Source organism: Acipenser ruthenus, chromosome 7 (genome assembly GCF_902713425.1).
Source record: "Acipenser ruthenus chromosome 7, fAciRut3.2 maternal haplotype, whole genome shotgun sequence".
In the NCBI taxonomy this organism is placed as follows: domain Eukaryota; kingdom Metazoa; phylum Chordata; class Actinopteri; order Acipenseriformes; family Acipenseridae; genus Acipenser; species Acipenser ruthenus.
The window spans coordinates 38,454,556-38,468,348 of record NC_081195.1 but is presented as its reverse complement, the minus strand read 5'-3'; the positions used below and the strand labels follow the sequence as shown (position 1 = coordinate 38,468,348).

The 13,793-nt window shown below is 37.9% G+C and overlaps 1 protein-coding gene across 2 annotated transcripts in view; it reads right to left on the bottom strand.

Moving 5' to 3' along the window:
- LOC117415966 (lysine-specific demethylase 7B-like) overlaps positions 1–12,538 on the bottom strand; it is a 51,607-nt gene extending 39,069 nt beyond the window's left edge. Inside the window, exons 1-6 of one of the 2 annotated variants that reach the window (XM_034026947.3) lie at positions 12,346–12,538; positions 11,066–11,151; positions 10,475–10,592; positions 8,672–8,832; positions 6,206–6,347; positions 645–831 (exon numbers count right to left, since the gene is read on the bottom strand). In XM_034026947.3, the coding sequence (XP_033882838.3) occupies positions 645–831; positions 6,206–6,347; positions 8,672–8,832; positions 10,475–10,592; positions 11,066–11,151; positions 12,346–12,530 (879 nt within the window). In that variant the 5' untranslated portion in view covers positions 12,531–12,538. The remainder of the gene's footprint in view (positions 1–644; positions 832–6,205; positions 6,348–8,671; positions 8,833–10,474; positions 10,593–11,065; positions 11,152–12,345) is intronic. The other variant, XM_034026948.3, reaches the window with a different exon arrangement.
- Between the last annotated feature and the right edge of the window lie 1,255 nt (positions 12,539–13,793).

Genomic DNA, 13,793 nt, shown 5'->3' with positions numbered 1-13,793 from the left:
ATTGCTTCCCACCCACCTCGTCTTCTCGTGTTTTTTTATACATACATCGAGCGAAGTTGGTGAATAAAAAATAAGGTGCTCTAGAAATGGATAGATTAATTTGCTACACAAGGTAACGGTTGCGGGGACCAGCACTGGCATTTACATTTACTGGATCCGAGGACGACTCAAGCCCCATTATTTGTCAAACAAAACTCTTAAACCGGCAAAACAGAGACGCCATTTACCTACAAACCATTTAAAATGTGGAAAAAAAATGAACAAAAGAAACAGGAACACCCATCAGCAACTTTTACTGCTCAAAATGACAACATTCCTTACTAACCTGGTAGTGAAGATTCAAGTTCAGGAATCTCATTAAGTTAGTCATGTTATATAAATGACCTTCTATATGTATTTATACACAAACATTAATTTCAAAATGCTGATGAAACAATGCGTGCAAGTGGTTCGTGGGAAAAATCCAAACACCAAGGTGGTCCCTACATTGATAAAGGTTGGGACACTGATCTAAGGAGACGATCACATCGTTTGTTACAAAATCTATTATTGTTACCCTTCATAGTACATTGAACTGACAGCAGAGAGGTCGAGTTGGTTTATGCATGAGGAAATGAAGATGACCAATACTGAAAGATGCTTACCCAGAGTACATGGTACCAGACAGATGTTCCCCCAAAGTCTATGTGGAAGTCTGTGTAACTGTCCTTCACCCCCATCAGGCAGTACTTTTGTACAAAAGGCTTTGGGAAGAAAGAGTCGTCTGGCCAGTAGTTCTCAACCCAAGACATTTTCTGAGCGATGTCTGGAACCACCACCAACTCAGCCATCCTAGAAAATTAAAAGTAGGTTTTATCTTTTTTTTTTTTTTTTTTTTTTTTAAAGTAAAATTTCACATTATATTATAAAAAGGCTGGGAATATGCAACTAAACCGATACCATTTAGTAGCAGCAGCAATAACTTTGTCAATAGTAAACATTAAGCATTAAAGAGTAAGTAGCAGGGTTCAGAAAAACACAGCGTTATACGTCCACCCCGTGTTGCTATAATTGTTTGTTTAACGTATCCGTAATGTTTCTTTTCATTGTTAACATTCTAACAACTTTTTACACTTATAAGTTTAACCCTTTAAGGACCGCAATCATACCAAGTGTCTTTCTGGGCCTGTGACCAGGTAACATGATAAAAAACGCACTACATTTTACTGACTGGGCCACGACACTGCCTTACAGGTCGGAAATGCACATCATTGGATAAGGGAGGAATTAAATTTCACTCTGTGTGATGTCACTGAGATGGGCACTTCATTTTTAAAGGGAGGAGTCTGTTTACAGCAGCACGCAGAAACAAAACAGGAAAACATTGTAAACCTGATGTATTTGACTTACTATATTAGAACATTTATTCGGTCTCATGTGTTTTAATATATATGTTTTTACAACATTTACAAATATCAAGAAATGAGTAGATAAGCAGATAATGTTTCAGGAACTAAACTGATATCAGTTCATTCCATTATTACTGATAAATAAATCAAGAGTAGGGCCCATTATTGCTTATAAAAGATCCTAAGTGCAAGGCAGATGGTGTTGCCCTCTGTTTACGGTAGTGTTCTGGATGCTCAAGATGGACCAAGAGGTTCCTTGATGTACTAAGTAATGGCAGAGATGAATGCAGACCACGGATTCCAAAGTAGAAAAAGGTTTATTTCCCAAAACCATTCAGGTTTACAAGCAGATGGATGAATCAAACCAACAAAAAGCCAGAACCAACAGCACGGAACAGAAACTTGAAACTATTTACAGACGTTGAAAAATAAAAGAAAATAATAATCATAAAACAAACTTTCGCATAAACCTGCAAAACCTACTGGGTCCTGCTTTTATTCCCAGTATACTCAGTCCAACCTCCTCCACCAGACAAAAAAACAAAAAGCCCTCTGGTCTATACCAACTACTTTTATACCCCCCCAGTGCTAGCCCCTCCCTAGAGCTAAACCACTTTTACAGGAATAACCCAATAATGCAAATTACCCTCTAACTGAGCATAAATATTCTCCTATAGTACAATACTTATGTATTGCAATATATGTCCTTAGAGAAAACAGAGACAGAGGGTGCTCTGTGAACGTGTGGTTAACTGGTCTGATTCTGCACAGAATCTGCGCAGAATGATCTCCGTGAACGCACCCAGAGAGAAGAGCTTCAGCAGTATGGAAAGTAAACTCAAGAGTACCTGCCGTCGTCGAGTTCGCAAGAACTATGCAGTAGACAGGGAGAGAAATAAGCAGTCTGCATCCTGCCAGCACTGAGAAATGACAAACTAAAATAAACTGTCTAAAATAACTGAAATAGTTTTTGGTCTTTGTGGCGGATTGTCCCACCACTATGTATAATTGTGCGCCGTTATTATGTATTATTTATATTATTATTGTTTGCAGCGCGGACAAAAAGCCAACACCATTATTTGTTATTGTTTTAAATTCCTTGTGAGAATGCGCAACTGTCAGCTACTGATTATTTAACTAGCTGACAGTCACACATCCTTACTAAACTCGTGCAGACTCTGGCTGAGGGGTAATAAGATCATTACTAGCTAGTTAACCCCTCGGCCAGAATATAAAAGGTGGAGAGTGTCAGAGGCGAGACAAGAGACATGAGTCTTGAAAATATCTCAAATACAATTGCTACGCATGCTGGGAGTTGTAACCAGCATACTACTTGTGTTCATTGTTCCATGTTGGTTTTGGCCCTTGTGCCCTTTTGTTTATATCAGCGTTTTCTGTTTAAATATTTATTTTTGTTTGTTTAATAAAACCCAGAGCACCGCAGCGTCTCTGTTTGCCCTGCCATTCCTTGTTTTGGTTTCATTTCCCTGGTCTGATGCCTGCAGCCATCCAGATCAGTCTTTTTTTTATGAATTCTTGCCAATTAATAGAAATTACACTTAAAACTTAAATGCAGTAGAGAAAATAGGAGTTTAGCGTTTGTTGTCTGGTTTATTGTATATTGACCTACTATACTATGTTTTGCCATAGTTTGCTAAGCTTGTTAGTTGTTTTCAAAATCCAAACAACCACTTGCGAATCCAAACTCATGTACAAGTTTATAAAACAACAAAAAAAATGTTTTGCACATGAAATGTAACGTAATGATGCACTGTACAAGAAATGAACACACAAACAACCCTCTGGAGCTTTAATAATTATTTTCTTACATTCCCGTAGCTTTCTAAACCACTGGCACTACACGGTACAGATCAATCTTCTTTGATTTCCAGAATTCCCAAACCGAGTTAATCAGCTAGACGTGCTTGATTAATTTAATACATCAGGATTTGCATGCTGGATATTTTAGAGTTAGTTTGGTTTAAAACGTTTTGCTTTTTTTGAAGAACAAATTCATAAAAATGAAAATGAGCAGACCAGACCACAGCAGCATGATTTTGGGAAAAGGCACAATCAACATTGCCAGATGAAAAGAGGTTGAGGACGGAACTGCATTGTTTTCAATGAATTTAAGAAGTGATCTGTGGATTTTGTCATGAACAGATCAATTATTGTGGGTGAACAGATCAATTATTACACCAGTAATAATAAAAAAGTGTTTGTTTGCACTGCTGGGGTATTTTGGGGTGTTTAAGAAACAGCAGCTACAATACCAGTCTTTTATGTTAGTAGGGTTATTCAAAATACAATTGACCACTTAGTATTACTGTATGTTTGTGCATTTTAAGTACATTTACATTAAGTACATTTTAAAACTCTGACTTTGCCTCAGTTGCATTACCTATTATTATTATTATTATTATTATTATTATTATTATTTATTTCTTAGCAGACACCCTTATCCAGGGTGACTTACAATTGTTACAAGATATCATTTTTACAAGATATTATTTTACAAGATATTATTTTTACATTTTGTTTTCAAAATCCAAACAACCACTTGCGAATCCAAACTCATGTACAAGATATTATTTTACAAGATATTATTTTTACATACAATTACATTATTTTTAATGTAACTGTACTTGTACTTGGACTGTTTTCCTTTGTAGCTGCTATGCTTTAAGCTTAGAAGAAAGATCTCTATACAAAATTAATACAATTTCCTTTCATATGGTTAACCCTTTGCAGTCCATTTATTAAGTGCGTGTCAGGCGCGTCAGGTACAATTTATTTTCACATGCGCAGTTAATTTTAGACGCGCTGTTTAAAAGTATTTTTTTTCCACAGTCAAACAGGTTTAAAAGGCCCTGCATATCAACAAAGCACTCACTAGGCATCTCCAGCCCCGCCCCACCCTTTCGTTCGCTATAGGTTTCACATATGCTAAGAAATAAATAATAATAATAATAAAAAAAAAATAAAAAAAAAATAATAATAATAATAATAATAATAATAATAATAATAATAATAATAATAATAGTCGTACATACCGATCAATCATCTCCTGATCACTCGTTTTATCACCAAACGCCTCAATAATGCGATCCAAGTCATTATTTTATTACTATAACATCTCAAAAAAGCTCTGCAAATGTCTGTGATATTCTCCGAGCGCTGATGCAGTAACAGCCAGCTTGTTTCCTTATGGCTGCCGTTATCTGATACCAGGGGCAAGTATGACTATTCATGAGATACGTCTTTTTTTTTTTTTTTTTTCGGCTTGTCTCGACTCCTGTCGCTCCCACTCGGCCATTGAATGGTTTTCTCGGCTTTTTCCGGAGAAAAAACGTCTAGAAACCCGTTTTTTGCGTCTTTTTGATGATGTCGGACAGGGTCCGACATTGGACCGGATAGGAATAATTTCAATGTCGGACCAAGTCTGACATCGAACTGCAAAGGGTTAAGGTATCAAAAAAAAAAATATCAAGAAGCTTCACTGTTGAGAAAGTGATAAACACTTGTAAAATTGTAAATAAATGCAAATGCATTATTTTGTTTTGTGGTATCCATTACTGTACATCCAACCCAATTGAGCACAGGTAAAAGGACCTCTGTATGGTCACTAACAAAAGCTGCTTATAAACAGGCCAAGGAATCTTGAATTCACTGAAATGGAGACAAAACACAAGGCAGAAACCTTGGACCTTTAATGGTGATTAAATCAAACTGTCTTGAACTGTCATAACTAATGACTCGAATGGACTCGAGCCAGATAGATGACTCGACTAGACTCAACTTGAGCAAAGTCTGCGACTCGACTTGAGTCTTACTTCCCTGACTCGAGCCCCAATTTTTGGGGTATGTAGCATTAAAGTAGGTTGTAATACTAGGGTTTAAAATCATGTTATTTTCTAGGGGATTAGGGACTGGTGAGAAAGCACCATCAGTCTATCTCACACTGAGAATAAACTTTATTATGGCATTGCAATTCAACAGATACATCTCACCATTAGCATCCGATTTCAGAAACATTATTTAAAACAGTTCATCTCTCCTGCTCTCTTCTGACACAACTGTTGGGCTTTTAAAAAAGGTTGGGTTTGGCATAGAATTCTATTCTACTCGCCACAGATGGGAAGAACTGTGGCACAGCGCAAACTGACACGGAAGTCATTTAGTCCACAAATCATCGAATGCTGGTTTACAATCTAGGGAAATTATGCCGGTTACCAGCCATCGGTGTCAATACAGCCACTGAAATTACTGGTCAGCAAAACCTGAGTAGGCTCATTTCCTACACAACAAAATAAAAATAAAAACACACCCCCTGAAGCTCCTCCCTCAATGTCAAGTGCCAGTGCAGTGTTTAGTTGTTCCGTGAATCCTCCCTCAGATGTGGGAAATCAGTCTGCTTTCAATTCCCAAATGCCATTTTATCTTGAAAATTTACCATAAATGGGAATGTTCAATGTAATGTTTATGGCAAATAAAGTACAAAATATATGTATTCAGGGACTTTTTTTTTCTCAGTGGAAGGATACACAATACATTTCATATTTTTTCCTTAAAAAAGCTAGTTTGCGTAATTATTTTCCAAACAAAATGTAGCCATTTTATAAGTGAAATAACCCACTCCAGGGTGTGCAGTAAGACAATTCTTACTACACTTCCTGGGTGGTTGCCAGGGCGTGCAGTAAGAATTGTCTTACTGCACACCCTGTCATGGGTTATTTCTTACATGTTTTGGAACCCTGCTACTTACCTTTTAAATGGATGGACACCAATCAAATGCATTATTAGTACATAAAGCTTACTTGGTGTCTGAGAACTCCAGGCTGATGACGTTTAACACTTTTGGCCGATAGGGTTTGTAGTAATACTCCACAAAGTCACAGAGTTTAATTTTGCTGTCTGCCTGTCGGGCCACATCAATGACGTCGATCACTTTATTACCACCTAGACGAGAGAAAACAGAAACCATTTACAAGAGAGACAAAAGATACAGATAAAAATGTAGATAAGCAAATTGATAAGTAGAAAATATAACCTCAAAGTTATGAAGCCAACATTTAACTACGAAGTGAAAGATTAACCTCACACATAAATTTCTGCCTACTTTTAAAGATATGAGCAGAAACTGGGGCTGCAGGAATTTCAACAGTTAAACATAGCTCACTTAAGTTTCTTCTTTTTAAGACAATAAGGGCAATGAACACTGGCAGGGTTTACACACAGCTTAGAAAGTTAATACTCTCTCTCCACCGTCATGACTTATGAGACATAGCAGCACATACAATGCACATTTCACAAGCTATAGGAAGTGTGCGTCAAACACTGTACGACTAACACTAGAACCGACAGATTTTCAAACTATCTACGTGGGTCACTTTGACCCATACATTTTTAAACTGCTTCGTTATGAAAATGAAAGACATACTATCGGATACAACTGAAAAGTTTTATTCATGAACATCATATCTAACATTTGCATCGCAGAAACACCGTATTTAAATTAATAATTAAACATAAAAGGCTTTATTTTTAAAATGAACGCATATACAGCACAATTACAAACAGTGAAAAAATATAATAAAATACACATTTTAAAAAAACCCAGGTATGTACATATACCCGTGTACAGGTATAAACAGATACATGTACACACAAAACTAGAAAACCAAAACCATTGTTTCTAATACAACATAAAAAGAAAATATAACACTACTTCTGGTATGACGGCTGCATTGTACTCTATGGAGGAGCGTACGCGTCTGCCAGCTGACTGTGCCTGCATCCAGGATCTGTGTTGTAAACACAGACGCAGTTCCACTGAACACTATTGTGTAAACAGGTACATACAAAACTGTAAAACTGATTTTTTTTTCTAAAAGTAATATAAAAGTTGCAGAATTAGAACACATAATGAGCATTGTTATCAAGTGTGTGAATTTCATCTGCAGCAGGGGGTTGCAACATCGACAGTTTCATGCCTTGTTAAATGAGTTGGAATCGCAGTATGATTAACTGTATTTTACCGATGTACGATGGTTGAGTCGTGGGGCAGTGCTGAAGCAGTTCTTTCACTTGCGTCAAATACAGGACTTCAAGTACAGTCGTGGAAAAGTACAGAGCAGATAGAAGTAGTAAGGGAGAAAGTCAATCTTTAATTGCTTTAATCAGAAAACACAGTAAATTGGTAAATTAAATTCTAGCAGCTTTTTCTGATAAAAACTGATTCAAATTTGGCGCTGTTCTGAGAGAAGGGGGAAGGGCGGAGCAAACAGCACAACCGATACAGACAAAAGCCAGGCAGTCTTAACAAGGGGTGGAGCGGGGCTGGAGTGTCCTGTTGATATGCAGTGCCTTTTAAACCTATTTTACTGAGAAAAAAATACTTTTAAAACAGCGCATCTAAAATAAACTGCGCGTGTGAAAATAAATTGGACCTGACGTGCCTGAGACGCGCTGAATAAATGGACCGCAAAGGGTTAAACTATTTATAAATCATAATTAAAACCTGTATACAAAAAATAATACATCAAATATTACTAAACTACTTGAGTCGCTGTGGATGAGGTACTTTAGGAAATAAAAATAACCATTTTCTCCATCCATTCTTTGCCACTTCATAGACTTACATTAGGTATGCTCCCGTCAGACTTAAAAAGGATGCACAACACACACACACATGCCCATCCTTAGTTCCAGGCAGCACACACTAACAAACACAGCATGCCGCTTTGCACAACATTTTGCTGGTATATACTGTAAGCCACTGTTCAGTGTACCACGACATCCCTGCTACCATCTTTTAATGTTTCTTTTCTCTTTTTTTTTTTCAGGTTCCCATTCCTCCCTGGTTCCCAGACACAGGACCTCAACTCCCTTGTACTGGTAAGTTTTTTCATACGTATTTAGCTTTAGGTTACAAACATGTGGATGCATTTTTATAAAATGAATAAGTTTAAAAGAAACAACTAGCATTCGCGGTTATTAAGTAATGGACTGAATACTTGACTATTCAGTTTTAACATGCTAAAGAAAAGGATTGCTGAGGGTTTAACAACATTTCAACCCAGGCAGCCCTAGATGACCTGAAGTGCAAAACTAGCTTGTTTGTATATGAAATTAAATGAAAACTTGCATTCTTGAAGCTCTTTCAGACCATATCGCTTCTAAGGATTAAGCAGAATATCTTCTTGACCACACTTGAATGGCACACAACTAAACAACCTTGATAAAACATTTGTGACTATTGGGGCAAGCAGCAAGAGCCTTACCCACATAGTGCTCCACATCTTTAACAGAGAAGGAGGGAGGGGGTAGTTTAAGCCCTATCCCATCCAACGTTGGCACCATGATAGGGAAATCGAAACCCTGCTTCTCCAGATATTTCTGTGTCACCTGGCTCCCCTGCATCTTCATAATGATTTCATCGGCACTAGAATAGAAAATAAAGCATATAAATTAAATACAAAACACACAAAGAATGAATGTTAGAACATAAGAAGGTTACAAACGAGGAGGCCATTTGGCCCATCTTGCTCGTTTGGATGTTAGTAGCTTATTGATCCCAGAATCTCATCAAGCAGCTTCTTGAAGGATCCCAGGGTGACAGCTTCAACAACATTACTGGGGAGTTGGTTCCAGACTCCCACAATTCTCTGTGTAAAAAAAGTGCCTCCTATTTTCTGTTCTGAATGCCCCCTTATCTAATCTCCACTTGTGACCCCTGGTCCTTGTTTCTTTTTTCAGGTCGAAAAAGTCCCTTGGGTCAATACCTTTTAGAATTTTGAATGCTTGAATCAGATCACCACATAGTCTTCTTTGTTCAAGACTGAATAGATTCAATTATTTTAGCCTGTCTGCATATGACATGCCTTTTAAACCAGGGATAATTCTGGTCGCTCTTTGCACTCTTTCTACAGCAGCAATATCCTTTTTGTAGCGAGGTGACCAGAACTGAACACAATATTCTAGATGAGGTCTTACTAATGCATTGTAAAGTTTTAACAGCACTTGCCTTGATTTAAATTTAACACTTTTTACTACATATCTGAGCATTTTGTTGGCTTTTTTTTACAGCTTCCCCACATTGTCCAGATCTGGGGTCTCCAACCCTGGTCCTGGAGAGCTACTGTGGCTGCTGGTGTTCGTTTCAACCAATCTCTCAGGTACTTAACTGAACCAATTATTGACAGTCAATATTAACAGGTGTTCCAGATATTTACCCACTGATGATGTAAAGACACCTAAAAACCTGCTGGATAGGGGCTCTCCAGGGCCAGTGTTGGAGACCCCTGGTCTAGATGAAGACATTTCTGAGTCAACATAAACTCCTAGAATTTTTTCATAGATTCCTAATTCAATTCCAGTGTCTCCCATAACTCTCTAATCCATATGCATGCATTTCCTTGAATGCCTACTGCGTTCAGTTTGAGAATTAATCTTTTATGCGGAACTTTGTCAAAAGCTTTCTGAAACTCTAAATAAACCATGTCGTATGCTTTGCAATTATCCATTGTTGATGTTGCATCCTCAAAAAAATCAAGCAGACCATGCTCACTGTCTCCCAGGATCTGCTACCATATAGGTAATTTTCCATTCTGGATCTTATAGTTTCCATACATTTACATATAATAGAAGTCAGGCTTATTGGTCTGTAGTTATCTGGTTCGGTTTTTGTCTCCCTTTTTCTGGATCAGTATTATGTTTGCAATTCTCCAGTCTGTCGGTACAGCCCCTGTACCAAGAGACAGTTGCATGATCTTAGTTAGCAGTTTGTAAATAACTTCTTTCATTTCTTTGAGTACTATTGGAAGGATCTCATCCGGCCCAGGGGATTTGTTTATTTTAAGAGCTCCTAGTCCCTTTAACACTTCTGCCTCTGTTATGCTAAAGTTATTTAAAACTGAATAGGAACATGTCGACATGTGGGGCATGTTGTCCATATCCTCCTTTGTAAAAACTTGTGAAAATTGTTCTTAAGTTTACTTTACTATTAGTTCAAAACAGATATTCATGCTACTGCACAACCTCTTGCTAAATCTGCTTACACAGCAGAAGCACATTTTTATCCATACCTAGGAAACGATCGAGCCTGGAGTTCTCGCACAAACACAGACGTCCCAGCCTGTACGGGTTTGCTGCCGTCCTCAGCCTCAGTATAGTCATGTCGATGCCAGTTATTCCGTTTCTTCACTAGATTAGGAAAAATATTTTTACAGCATATTTTCATATTTCCCCTTTTTAAATAATCAATACTGTTATCATCATTCCAAAAGATGATCTCCTAGATCATATTTGTTTTTCTTTTATGGCATGCCATAGTTACTAACTGAAAGAATACATGGAACTCTCCTGTATGTGTTCATATATGTTCATATACGTCATGCTACAGCAGCACTGTAATATTTCTATTCAGACAACAGGCCGGCCATCAGCAACCGTTCCAGGGAGAACAGTGATGTTCTAGGATCTAAAGGATAAACCAAGTCTGTGGAGTTGTATTAGACTGAAAGTTTTTATCCCAGCCCTGAATAAATGCGTTAATGACAATCTCTATTGAAAAATATACATATTGTTTGCTGATGCAGACAAGTAGACAACTAGCAACATGTTCTGTACATAATAAAATAAAAGAATGTACAAAATAAAGCAGATAATAGACTTACTGAGGGAGGGTCCGTGTAAAATGTCACAGCTGGGACAGTGGTACTGGTCAATGTCCACAGCTTGATGCTCTAATACTTGTACACAGCTGGTGGCAAAAACAAAACATTAAAACAAAACATTAAAAATGGTGCGTCTCTTTAAAAAAAAAAAAAATCGCATTCCTCTTGAATCCACTAGAGGGAGCCTGGCTGTCTGCTTATGTGTATTTTTGTTAAAGGGGGTATTTAAATGTCCGACCACTACTGCCAATCAAAAGCCCAACAATCACAACAAGGCTTTTTTTTTTTCTTTCTTTCTGTAATTCTCAACAAAACTATACAAAAAAGAAAAACATCGACAAACTACCTGAACATGCAACAAAAATGGTGTCCATGCCAACTTGTTTGCAATAAATGTCATAGTTGTTCGTCTTTGTTTTATGACACTAATCCTTACACAAAGATACCCAGTGTCTTTTTTCCCCCTCCGATTTCAAAAACAGACGATGTATGATGAAAGTTGTATGCAGCTATAATTGTTGTTTCTTGTGGGCTTTAGGTTATTTGAGAACTGATATTTGGAAAGTTTACTGTAACACAAAACAGCGCAGCGCGTTGTCACATTAACCGCTGTAATAATACAACACTTCAATACATGTGTAATCCTTGGATAAAGACATTTTAAAACGTCCAAAAACAATACACCAAACGTGTTGTTACACTGCAGAATAATCATGGGAACGGGTGTTACTGACAAAACATCAACCAACCTGGTCCGTTTTAACCACGGTATGTACTTTTCGTATTATTTTGACGTTTGCTTACGTCCAACAGAAACACTGTGACCAGAGACAAACCTACCTCAGTATCGCACGTGTTGCTTCAAACAACGGAAACAAAGTATCAAAACAACGTTTCTTCTCCAAATGTTCCTTTACATATACATAGTAACACACACTTCTGTCTGTTTTCTTAATATACAGCACTGTTTTTCCCAGCTGGCAAAATAATTTAACCCCCAAAATATACTAACTAATTTCAGAAACGAGAACAGGAACTGCATAATATTTGTAGGATTACTTTGAAATACAACTGAAATAAAAAAAAGCCGTTGCATGTATGGAGATATCTATATTTAAGTGTAAATAACAACAATAACACACATGAAGACCCCCCTACCGCACAGATTGGGACTGACACCGAATTGACCACATTGTTTTCTAGGAGTACTTATTACGAAATTCCTTGATCGTTTTCAACCGTTTTCAGATATGTGGTGAAGAAGAATGTTGTGTTCTTACCTGCCGTGAAACCAATCCTTACAAATATCACATTCGATCATAAACCGGCTTACATCGTAGGGCTGCCGGCAGACACAGTACAGCGGGGCCGCCGCCATCTTCCTACAGTCCCCTAACAACGCAGGGAACCTAGCGGGGCGGGGATTCCAGAGAAAGTCGTTCGATGACGAAAAAGACCGAGGCATATACCGAATCTACACGAGCAAGGAGAAAGGAAGAGGGGGTTAACGAACACTGAACTGTGCACCCTGCTGAATTTTGCATTATTTTGAAATAAGCTTATGCGTCCGTTTTCATTATTATTAATGTATTCATTTACAGTTTACAGAGCAGAGGGCCGCATAGCAAGTTAGTCGATTTAAAGATATCTAAAAATGCATTTTAGATATCTCATTTAAAGCTCCATTTAAATATATCTGTAAATCATTTTGAGATATCTCTGTATCTTTAAATATTTGAAGATTTTGAGATATCTGGAAATGATTAGAGATATCTTCAAATATTTAGAGATATCTATAAATGAATTTGCATACTACTTTTTTCTTAATAGTGGAAAAATATGATAAATTCAGCTAAAGAAAGAGGAAAAAGACTGAAAACAGCATCTTACCAGATTTAAATGGGGACTTCCTTCTCAATTACAAAATAATTTTATGTCCCTTGGTCTTGAAATGTTCAAAACTCTTAATCACAAAGATAAAATTCAATGAAACGCTTTATGCATATGCATATCTCAAAATAATGCCAAATTCGGCAAGGTGCAAATTTCAGCATGACACCACCAATTAATTAGGTCGTTATACGCCCTTTGGCCCTTTCCACACCATGGCTTTAAAATCTATTAGGTGCCTTTAAACCATCTTACGGGGGCAGGGGGGCTCAGCCCCTTACTTCTGAGTGTAGGTCGGAGGCCCGTACTGACCGGCTTAGCGGCAGTGGGGGCACTGCGTAAGCAGCACCTTTATTTTGTAGTTTTATTACTGTGTTTTATTTTCCCTTTTCATTTAGCCTTTTGTTTTCATTATTATTTTGAGCACCTGAATGTTAGTGTGCGAGTGTGTCTACTGTTTACCAGTATTGGTATTCCTGTGGTCCTGTGTACCGTTGTCGGTACTCAGGCCACGGACAACAGCGCCCTCTGCGGGCTAAAAGACAAAACAGCCAAAATAATAAAACTGGGCATCAGTGCGGTGTTTTCAAATAAAACTTCTGTCTCCCATGTGTGTCAGTGGGATTCACTAGCACTGTCCAACCAAAGCAGTGCAGTAGCCGAGGGAGGCAGAATGGACCCGCAGCAATGATGGACCTCCTGCGCCAAACCCTGACTGAGATAGGGCAGGGGAGTGTAAGAGCTGCTGCGCCCAACCCTATGCTACAGCGGCCAACAAAAATGACAGCAAAGGATCGGCCGGACGATACATGGAGGTGATTGAGGCCATGGCGAACTC